At 45.3% G+C, this 11,497-nt stretch overlaps 1 protein-coding gene across 4 annotated transcripts in view; it reads right to left on the bottom strand.

The window, feature by feature from the left end:
• Positions 1-1,174: 1,174 nt before the first annotated feature.
• The window catches only part of AZIN2 (antizyme inhibitor 2), a 29,617-nt gene continuing 19,294 nt past the window's right edge, over positions 1,175-11,497 (bottom strand). For 3 of the 4 annotated variants that reach the window (XM_033115534.1, XM_033115535.1, XM_033115533.1), the window contains 2 exons: positions 5,660-5,874; positions 1,176-2,655 (listed from right to left, as the gene is read on the bottom strand). In XM_033115534.1, the coding sequence (XP_032971425.1) occupies positions 2,517-2,655; positions 5,660-5,874 (354 nt within the window). In that variant the 3' untranslated portion in view covers positions 1,176-2,516. Of the gene's footprint in view, positions 2,656-5,659; positions 5,875-11,497 lie in introns of all 4 variants that reach the window. The other variant, XM_033115536.1, reaches the window with a different exon arrangement.

The raw sequence follows: 11,497 nt of genomic DNA, 5'->3' as shown, positions 1-11,497 counted from the left end.
GATTGAAAGACACACACACAGACAGAAAATAAAGAGATGAAAAATATATTTCATGAAAATGGAAACAAACAAAGAAAAAGCTGGAGTAGCCATCCTTATACCAGACAAAACAGACTTTAAAACAAAGGCTATAACGAGAGACAAAGAAGGACCCAGTAATTCCACTTCTGGGTATGTATCCAAAGAAATCCAGACCGCTACTTCAAGTGACATGTGTATCCATATGTTCATTGCAGCATTGTTTACAATGGCCAAGACGTGCAGGCAGCCTGGGAGTCAGTCAGTCAATGGAAGAATGCATAAAGAGGAGGTGGTACATATATACAGTAGAATATTGCTCGGCCATGGAATGGGTTCTTGTCTTCTGTGGCGGCGTGGATGGACGTGGAAGGTGTTGTGCAGAGTGGAGTATATCAGACAGATAAAGACAGATGCAATGTGATTTTGCTTATATGTGGAATTAAAGAACAAAATAAACAAATCACAAACTCATAGATACAGAGGACATTTTGATGGTTGCCAGATGGGAGGAGGTTTGGGAGTGTGGGTGATAAAGGGGAAGGTATTAAGAATTACAAATTGGTTGTTACAAAGTAGTCATGGAAATGTAGGGTATAGCATAAGGAATATAGTCTAATATTCTAATAACTATGTATGGTGTCAGATGGGTATTAGATCTGTAGGGGTGATAGATGGGAGTGGGTTAGGGGACAGGGAGAAAAAGGTGAAGGAATTAAGAGATACAAATTGGTAGTTACAAAATAGTCATAGGGATGTAAAGTACAGCATAAGGAATATAGTCAATAACATGGTAATAACTATGTATAGTGCCAGGTGGGTACTAGACTAGTCAGGGGGATCACTTCTTAAATTATATAAATGTCTAACCACTATGTTGTACCCCTGAAATTAACATAAAATAATATTGAATGTCAACTGTAATTGGAAAGTTAAAAAGGGAGGGGAAAGGTGTAGGGCAGTGAGTGGTCTAAATTTCCAGGTATAAAACTAGTAAGTCATGGGGATGTAATGTACAGCATGGGGAATACAGTCAATAATATTGTGATAGCGTGGTACAGTGTCAGATGGTTGCTGCACTTATCATGGTGATCACTCCTTTAGGTATATAAATAGTTTCATTGTATATACTTGAAACTAATATAATATTGTATGTTAGCTATATTTTAATAAAAATATTTTTTTAATTAAAATGAAATATCCAGAATAGGCAAATCCATAGAGATGGAAAGTAGATTAGTGGTTGCCAGGGAAATGGGGAGTGATTGTTGATGGGTACAAGGTTTCTTCGTGAGGTGATGAACATGTTGTAGAATTAGACAGTGGTGATGGTTGTACAAACTATGAATATACTAACACCCATCGAATAAATACTATACTTCGAAAGGGTGAGTTTTAAGGTATATGAATTATATCTAAATTTTTTTAATTACAGAAGAAAAACCTTTTGGGTCACCCAGAGCAGCTGGGGAATTAGAAAATCTGAACTCTTTTGCTAAGTAGGTGCATAGCCTGGGACCTTAGCAGTATGAAGGAGCCTCTGTTGTGACCAGAGCTCCTAGTGTGAGGAGACAGCAACATCAGGGCCCTTGCACTGGACATGGCAATACTCTATGGCCAACCCTGTTATAACAGTTACTGCCTCAACAAGCAAAACCAACCACCACATATTCGACACTACTCATTGCCTTGTAGACCTGCAAGGAGTGAGGGTGCAGCATTTCCTCAAAACCTCCACGACACCCATCTCTTTGCTCTTTATCTTGGGTATGAATTTCCAAAGCTGTGTCAAATATTCAATTGCCCCCACTTTGGATCAGGCCTTAGGCTGCGTGTTAGGTTCACACAGAGGTATCTCTCAGTCATGAGCTGTATACAGTTCCAGGGCTGAAGGGAGGCAACTCGGACCCCACCGCAACCCGACAGCTCACCCTTCCTCACAATGCCAAGAATGGAGGCCTGTGGAGAGGAGAGAGATGAGTCAAAGAAGCTGGTGCCAGGGGCAGACACCCACACCGCAGCCAGGTCAGTACTGAGGCAGAGGCCGTGGGGTCCTCTGTGTGGAGCGGGAAGTCTCCCCAGCTTAGCCCAGGCTACTTTGTGAATTGAACTGCTGGATCCTACTGGACTATTAAAAAAAAAAAAACAACCTAAGTATTTATTTGCTTCATATTTACAGAGGTGTGAAGGAGACCACAGGAGACGCCAAGAACAGCCCCACACCTGGCTGACCAGGCACTTTGCGTTGCAAAGGAGGCGGACACAGCTGGAAGGGACAGGATTTATGTTGCATACTTGAACTACAGCGAGTGTAAAATTGGTCCTATTTACAGGGCAGAAACACTACAGGTGGAGCACGGTGGGTGGGAGCAGCAGGGCGAGCACCGGAGTCCTGGCCAGAGGGTACCCTGCTTGCCGCCTCCCCCACCTCTCCCAGAGGCATCTCTGAGGCCCCACTGGGGTTCTCCCCGGGGGTGGGGTGGGAGCCATGGGCCCGCTCACATGATGCTCGCTGGGGTGAAGACAGGGCCCACGCACAGAGTGTCTGTGATCTCCCAGCCGCAGGACAGAGGCTTGCACACGCCCTCAGCATCCTCGTCTGGTTCTGCAGGCAGCAGCTTCTCTCGCAGTGCTTCCCTGCAGGTGAGAGAGGGGCACTAGAGTCACCACTGTGGAGCCCACAGGCTGGGGACTCCTGATGCGCCTCCACCAGAAGACCAGGCCCCATTGGGCAGAGAGTTCTCACCTGAGCCCCAGAGCCCAGCTGAGGGAAGGGGCAGGACAAGGCCTGCTGACCCATCTTCCCCTTCCCTCATACTTCACCTCCACAACAAGGAAAGAAACCCGCATTTATTGAGCACTTACTATGTGCCCGACATTGTGCCAGGCACTGTACTTACATTATCTAATTGTATCCACCCCCAAACCCTGTAAGGGCATCATTATCATCCCCATTTTACTGATGAGGAAATTGAGATTCAGAGAGAGGTGACCTGCCCAAGGTGGTAGAACTAGGATTCAAACCCAACTCTCTCATTCCCACATTCTTCATAAACAAGGTTTGGGATTAAAAAGAATCATCTCCTGCCCCACTCAAAAAACCCCACAAACTGTTTCTCCTCCTACCTACCCATGTTGATACACGGCTCCATCACCTGATCGCCACAAGCTGGGAATCTTGTCCCCACACCCAGCCGATCCCTGCCGAGCCCAGCTCCTAACAGCCTCACAGGTACCTGCTTCTCTCCATTCCCGCTGCCACCACCGTCTCTAGCCGGAAATGCAGTCTCCCTGATCTGCTCCTGCCTCCTCTAGGCATTTCTGGCCCAGGGTCCTCCTTCCAAGCGGCAAATCTCTGCTCTTGAGTTGCCAGCAGCTTCCCTCTGCTCCCAGGCCCCTGGAGAGCTGGCCCCGGCTGGCCTCCCCCACCATATCCATCCTCACCGGCTGGGTGCCATCCACAGTGGCCATCTTTCAGGCTCACACGTCCCACCCCGGGCCTGTGCCTCTGCCTGCATCATCAGCCCTTCCTAATCCCTCCTTAGCCTTCAGGTCTCGGCTTCAGTGACAGATCTCAGGGAAGCCTTCACTGAGTCTGAAGGCACAATGTACTTCTCCTTGATAACAATAAGGGTTCAATATCTGCTTCCCTGACATTCTTTAGCTATAGCAGGGCAGGGACTGTATCTGAGTTACTCAGTGCCTGGTGCCCCAGCAGCAGGACAGCCCAGAGTAGGCACTTACTCTGTAGACACTGGGTGGGAGGACGGAGAAAGAGCGTTGGGTTCAGTGTCAAGAGGCCTGGGGTAGGGGGCATGCCAGCTTGTCCTTTACTTCTGCCGGGATCTGCTTCTCCACAGCCCTCTCTCTTGCACCTCATCCTCCCTGCCCTCCTTTGTACTTCTAGCCCATTCCAGTCCCCCACCTGCAGGAGTGCATCCCTCTTTACCAATGTGTACAATTCAACAACAAATCAGTAGTTAGGATCCTTACACAGAACCCAGTCAGGCAGTTCCCTTCCAGGTGGGAGTTTCTCCAGGCCAACCACCCTCGGCCTGAGCCGCTGTCTCCTTATCTTTCAAAAGGGGTTGGTCCAATTTCTTAAAACCCTCCAATGGCTCCCTACTGTCCTCAAGATCAAGTCCAATGTGCGCCTCCTAGGTCCTTCCTGATCTGGTCCTTCCCAGATGCCACTCCAGCCAGACAGAGCTACATGCAGTTCTTTGAATGAACTGGACTCTTTCAAGCCTCCACACCTCTCTGCCCATGCACCCTGCTGTCAGCTTGCCTGGCCCTTCTGTGCCTGGCTGATTCTCCTTACCCATCATGTGATTCCACCCCTCCCCTCGTTGGCTCACCACCATTTTAGATGCTCTTGTACCCCCAGGACTGGGCACAGAGCCAGTCTCTAAAGAAGGATATTTTGACGAGGCCCCTGTGATACAGGGAATTTCTTGACATGGCCATTTAAATACATCAGAATGTTTTGTTCCTCTTAATGATTGAAGCTAATTGTCTGCAATCGAATCGCCTCTGTCTGCTGCTGATAGAGCCAGGATGGGATAAGGAAGCTTGCATGGTGACTAGTTTTTTTACTTTGTTTTTTAGGCCTTGTCAGAATATCCCTGATGTCAAAATGGCTACATTAGCCTACCCCACACCCCTGCAGGGGGCAGAAACAACAACGTTGTGTGAATTTCCTACTGAGCCCCATCAGGCCCTCAAGCACCCAGCGTGCCCCTCAGACACAGGCTGCCCTCACTCCTGAAGGCCCAGCATAAAAGCCCCTCCTAACCTGGCCTCCACAGCCATCTCCCAAAGGGGGGCTCTTCACCTCTGACCAGCTGTGTGAGCTCAAGCAAGTGACCTATTTGTAATAACACTGAGTTTTGCACGGGTGAGCGGAAATAATCATAAGGCCTTGACAGAAGCGTTCAACAAACTCTAACTTTCCTCCCGTCTCGCACACCCTCTTGCCTCCTGGATCCCTAAGCTGGCCTGGCGAGGCAAGCAGGGCCAGCGTGATGCCCTTGTCTTCCCTTAATCCACACAGTGGCAGGAGTGGTCTTCCTCAAATCCAAGTCAGACATCGTCACTCCTTTGCTTCAAGCCAGTCCATGCTTCCTGCTCGCTGCTCAAAGCACTTCACTCAGCCTCCAAGGTCCTTCTCAGATCCAGCCCTGCTCCCCCTCCAGCCACGACCAACCTCGCAGTTTCACAGTTTCACGAAGGCAGCATGCTTGCTCCAGTTCCCTCTGCCTGGAACCCCTCTCCTGCCTCCTGCTGCCTAACTCCCAAGCATTCACCAGGCTTTGACTTCATCCTTCCTTCCTCAGGGAAGTAAGTGGATCTGGGCCGCAGGGAGGAATCTAAGCTTCCACAGCCCTCCCCCTCCAGCCAGCACAGAATTATCGGGAGTCCTGTCTGCCTCTCTGTGTCTCTCACAGGCTCTGAGCTCCTTGGGAAGCTCAGTCTCATTCATGGCCACAGCCAGGTGCCAAGCACAGGCCTCACTTGAAATCAGCAGCCTGTCAAACTGGATTACACAGAAGCAGGGTCTCAAATCTCAGGTGTCCCTCATTGCTTTTGCCCAGGTTGTTCCCTCTCCCTCCCCCTCCATTTCCCCTCAGGGCCCCCTTACCAGGCCACCCGGGACATGGCATAGGTGACGCGGCAGGTCTGGGTTCCCCCAAGGAGGGAACCCATGCCCACGGTGTAGGCGCCCATGTTCTCAAAGACCAGCCAGTCCCCTACATGCAGTTGCGGCAGCCAGAGTCCCTCAGCTATGCAGTCACAGCCATCGACCGCCGGGCCCCACAAGCTGCTGTTGTGCAGGGGCTGTTCTATGGATGGTTTCTGCAAGAGAGAGCGGTGGCCACAATCAGCTTTCCTGGGCATACTGTCCACAGCCGTTGCACTCCCGCCCTCATAAGCCTTCCATGGTTCCCATAGCCAATAGGAGAAAGACTGGTGGGGCCTCCTAGCCTGGCATTCAAGGCCCTCGCGCTTCTCTGCCTTCATTACCTCTTACACTCGGAAGCCACAATGCCTGCCTGGTCTTAAATCCAGGCGCCAATACTTGCTAGCTGTGTGACCTTGGGCAAGATTCTTAACCCCTCTGTGCCTCCGCTTGCTCCTTTGTAAAATAGGAATAATAATAGTACCTACTTCATAGGATTACTGAAAGGCTAAATGAGTACATATAAAGCATTTAGAACAATGTCTGGCACATAGCAAGGCCCCATAAGACAGCGCTGCCATTATTATTGTCTTTCTGGTTCAGTCTTCACTAGCTAATCTGACACTTTGCAGACCTTGGGTATGTCCACACCTCTGTAGCCCTTCCCCCTTCCTCAAATCCAGCTTGTCCCCTGGGCCCAGCCCTGGGGCACACTTCCACAAAGGCCTCCCAAATCCCTTCATTCCATAGCATACCCAGTCATAGGAGCCAGAAGTACACAGGTGAGCTATACCCACCCTCCCTCCGGCTCTTAGTCTCGTAAGGAAGACAGGCCTCCAACAGACAATCACAGAGTGACCTGGCAGAAGTCACAGAGGACCCCATGGGGTAGACATAATTACTCCCATTTCAGGGAAACTGAGGCTCTGGGAGGGTAAGTGACCTCCCAAAGATACAACTACCAATTACATTACATTACATTTTTTTTCTTAATTGACTTCCAAATCCAGAAAAGAAATCTGTAACACAGACCATTTGTAGACAACCAAGATACCAAGGCAATTTGTCACAGTTTAGGGGGATCCTGCCAGGACTGTATTGGAGGAGGAGTCATGACTGAAAGAGGGACATGAGTGAATCCTGACCGTTCCCCTCGAGGCCCCTCACCCCTCCTTCTGCTGCACTCACTGTGTTCCAGTTATTCTGTTACTCTGAGTTCCCCAAGTCGACCCTCTTTCTTTCCCCCCACCCTCAGCCTTCCCCATGCTATTCCCTGAGGCCCCAAACCTGCCAACTCCTAATTTGCCTTTACATCTCAGCTAAAACAGCCTCATGGAAGCCTTTTCTAAAACTCCATGCACCCCCAAGCTTTGCCTTCATAACATTGACCATAATTTATAATTAGGTATTTGTGAAATGTATCCGCTCAGCTTGTCTTCCCTCTCAGACTATAATTTCCATGAGCCCAGAGATCATGACAGTCTTGCTTCCCCTCATCTCCTCCATGGCTAGCATTCTGGCATATAGTAGGGGCTTTTTGAATATCAGTTAAACGAATAAATGGGAAATATATGAGTGATGAAATAGAGAATGAGCAAGACAGAAAGAAAGAAAAAGAAGATATGAATAGAAGCTAACCAAAGAGCCTAAAAGGAGCCGGCGAAGACCAATAGAGGAAAAAGGAAAGGTGTTTCAATACCTTATTCAACAGCAGGAATAAGTAAAATTGAGAAAGAAAAGCCACAGGTTTTTCTTTAATAATAGTCATATATTTGCAGAAATAATAGTCATATATTTGACAAAAAGTTAAATAAGCCATTAGTCTCGTTAATAAAAACACGCACACGTTGTTAAAATCAAGAATGAGAATTATCCTATATTTACTTGAAGTTGTTGAATGCATTCATTCATTCAACAAATATTTATTGAGCACCTACTGTGTGCCAGGTTCCAATCTAGGAGCTGGGATACAGCAATGAACACACACACACAAAACAAAGTTCCTGGGCCAGCCCGGTGGCTCAGGCAGTTGGAGCTCCATGCTCCTAACTCCGAAGGCTGCCAGTTCAATTCCCACATGGGCCAGTAGGCTCTCAACCACAAGGTTGTAGGTTCAATTCCTCAACTCCCGCAAGGGATGGTGGGCTGTGCCCCTTGCAACTAACAACGGCAACTGGACCTGGAGCTGAGCTGCGCCCTCCACAACTAAGATTGAAAGGACAACAACTTGACTTGGAGAAAGTCCTGGAAGTACCCACTGTTCCCTAATAAAGTCCTGTTCCCTTTCCCCAATAAAAAAACAACAACAGGAAAAAAAAAAAAAACAAAGATCCTGAGCTCAAGAAGCTCACATTCTAGGAAGGTGAGACAGACAAATATATCCTCGTTCATATAACAACATTCTTGTTTATAAGCTTTTTGTTTATGGGTAAAATTAATCTCAATTGCTCTGAATTATTTTCCTTAGCTCCAGTCATCAAAAACTGTTAAGCTAACTTTTAAAGATGGTAGTGGGGCCGGGGGGATACTATACAAATGTATCAACAAGAATCCTTGAAAAAAAGAGGTTTCAAAGGTTCTTCTACAATAAAGTAAAACAAAAAAAGGCACCCTTGAGTTATAAGTTAGAGTTCTCTCACTTCTTATTAAAGGTATAAATTTTAAAAAAAAGTGGAAAAAAAGATTTTAAAACTTCCAGTGGAAATAATGCAAAATTACCCTTTTGCTATTTAAAGCCATTATATTAATGAAAGCATTAAGTTATTAAATTCTTGGATGTACTGGGCCACAATAATACTTATTCAAATAAAATAATAAAACCTTAATGGGAGAAATAAAATACAAGACCTTTACCCTCTCCTAGATGGAAAAACTTAGTAAGCAAAACAGAGAATTCTTCCCAATTTAATAAATAGATTAAATCAACTACTACTAATTAAAAACCCTAAGGTATTTTTCTAAATGCTAGAAACAGTGCAATAAAAGAAATATGGGAGCCTATCAAAGGATATATAAATAAGCAATAATGACAGACTCAAATTTTTGTTAAATATTTTAAATCATACAAAAGTATATTTGTATCATGTGCAAGACATAGGGAATGACAATAAAATGAATATCTGTGTGCTCACTACCCAGCTAAAGAAATATAAAATTTCCAGTATCTTTGAAACCCGCGTGGTCTACCCCAACTACAGGCCCCTTCCTTAACCCCTCCAGAGGTAACCATTACCCTGAATTTCATTTTCATTATTCTCTTGCTTTACTTTGTTTTCTATGAGTATACCTAACCTTAAACAACATAGTATTTAGTTTTGCACATTTTGAACTTTATGTAAATGGATTATAATCTCTGCAACTTGCTTTTTTGTTGTTGAAATTTACATCCCCCAAATTCACCCACCTGATACATATAGCCATAATTTGCAATCTGCTGCATATAAGTCATTGTACGGCGTACACTATACCCATTTATGTACTACCCTGCCAACAAACATAAGGTTGTTTCCAATGTTTTATATTATAAAAATTGCTCCTGTGAACATTCTTATATATCTCCTCAAACAGTTTCTTTACAATATATACCTAGGAACCTGCTGGAAGATGGGGCATATGCATGTTTAACTTTAATTAACGCCAACTTGTTTCCCAAAGTAGATAAACCAACTCCCACCTAGCAGTGTCTAACAGATCCAACTACTACTCCTTAGCCTCACCAACATTTGATATTGCCATGCTTTAAACTTTTTTCTAATGTAGTCAGTATAAAATGGTATCTCATTTTCATTTTAATTTGCATTTCCTTGACTACCAACAAGGTTGAGCACCTTTTCATTTTGTATGTGGCTTTCCTTTTCTGTGAACTGCCCATATTTCTTTTGTTTACTATTTCATATTACTTTTTTCTTAAGGTTCTTCTTTGTCTCTATTTCTTATTTAAGAATCCTTCAGAGACCAGCCGGTGGCTCAGGTGGTTGGAATGACGTGCTCCTAACACCGAGGTCGCTGGTTTGATTCCCACATGGGCCAGTGAGCCTCACCCTCTACAGCTAAGATTGTGAACAATGGCTCTCCCTAGAGCTGGGCTGCCGGGGGGGCTGCCCTGTGCTGTCGCGGGCTGCCGTGTGCTGCCATGAGCGGCTGGTGGCCAGCGTGAGTGGCCGGCAGCCAGCAAAAGCTGCCGTGAGCTGCTGTGAGCGGCCGACCAACAAGGCACAACCGGCAACCGACTGCTTCCGCAGGGGGGAGCGCAAGGCTCATAATACCAGCATGAGTCAGCACAACTAGACTGAGAAACAATGGCTTGAACCGGAGTGGAGGGGGAGGCAGAAGAAGGGGGAAAAAATCCTTCACATATTGTCTACTAATCCCTTATCAATTTTATACATATGTATGTATATATTCAATACTTTGTCCCAATTTGTGATTGCCTCTTTCCTTTTGCTAACAGATAAACAGAAGCTCTTCGTTTTAATATAGACAGTCTTTGCCTTTTCAGTTTTTAAGACATTCTTCACTGTGCTTCCCTGTTTCGAGATCAAAAAGATATTCTCCTACATTGTTTCTGGAATTTATATTCATGTATGGTGTGAGATAGGGATCCAATTTCATTTTTTGCATATGGATAATCAGGTGTTCTAGCATCACATATTAAACAATCCCCAATGATCTGCTTTACAAGCCCTGTCAAAACTCAAGTTTCCAGATATGTGTGGTTCTTTTCTCTGCTCTCAACTATGTTTTGCTGGTCTATTTTTTTATGCTGGTATCCAAACTCAACTATTTTAATTACCCTCAACGTTAGAAATTGTATTATCTGTTTTCTATTACCTTAGTGGTGACTTTAGGCATTCACATTTTAACCCGCATGCCTAACTTCAAGTCCAAAATTAATCAATATTATTACCTTCCTCTCAAAAAATTCCAAACTTTAGGACACCAAGTTGCTATCCAGTGTTTTACTCAAACTTATTTGTGGCAGAGGCTGCTAGTTGCCTATCCCAGTAATTCCAACCCTTCATTTGCACTGGGCACATGATGACCTAGAATAAAGATCAACTTCCCTTGCAGGTACTTATGGCCCTGGGACAAAAGCCTAAGTTTTATGTGGCTACTTTTAGGAAATTTCCTTAAAAGACAACTGGAACATGGACTTCACCTCTTCTTTCCTAAATGTCTTGAACTTTAATTTGTACCAACCAAGATGAGAACAACACCTAGAAACAGGTCTAACTGGAAGCTACAGGCCTGCACATGACTATGAAACCACTATATGAGCTCTGAATTGCCTGCGTCCAGACATTTACATGAGAATGAAATAGGCCTCCATATCCTGTTCAAGTCATGTAATTTGGGACCTGCTACTCATAGCCAAAGCTACTCATAACTGAAACCTGTTTTTAACCCCACAAATGATATGTTACTTTCGGTGGTGGTGATAATATTGGGAAAATGTAGACCCACCCAGTCTCTTACACATTGCTGGTGGGATTGTCAATTAGTAAAATCACTTTGGAAAATAGTCTGGCACGATCACATGAGGCTGAACATTTGCATGCCCTATACTCCGTGGTTCTACTCCTTACTCATGTGTCACAGAGACATGAGCAAGAATATTCATAGCGGTGGTATTCATAGTAGCAAACACCTAGAAACTATCCAAATGCCTTGAGAGAAGATGGACAAATCAGCTGCAGCATATTCACTGACAAAGTGTTAGATAGTCACATGAATGAATTTAGAGATATACAGCAGTATTGATGAACCTTAGACTGTGATATTAAGTTTTTGAAAAAGTCC

This window comes from Rhinolophus ferrumequinum, chromosome 9 (assembly GCF_004115265.2).
Source record: "Rhinolophus ferrumequinum isolate MPI-CBG mRhiFer1 chromosome 9, mRhiFer1_v1.p, whole genome shotgun sequence".
Lineage (NCBI taxonomy): Eukaryota > Metazoa > Chordata > Mammalia > Chiroptera > Rhinolophidae > Rhinolophus > Rhinolophus ferrumequinum.
Note: the sequence above shows the minus strand (reverse complement) of the source record. Positions and strands in the feature narration are given on the sequence as shown.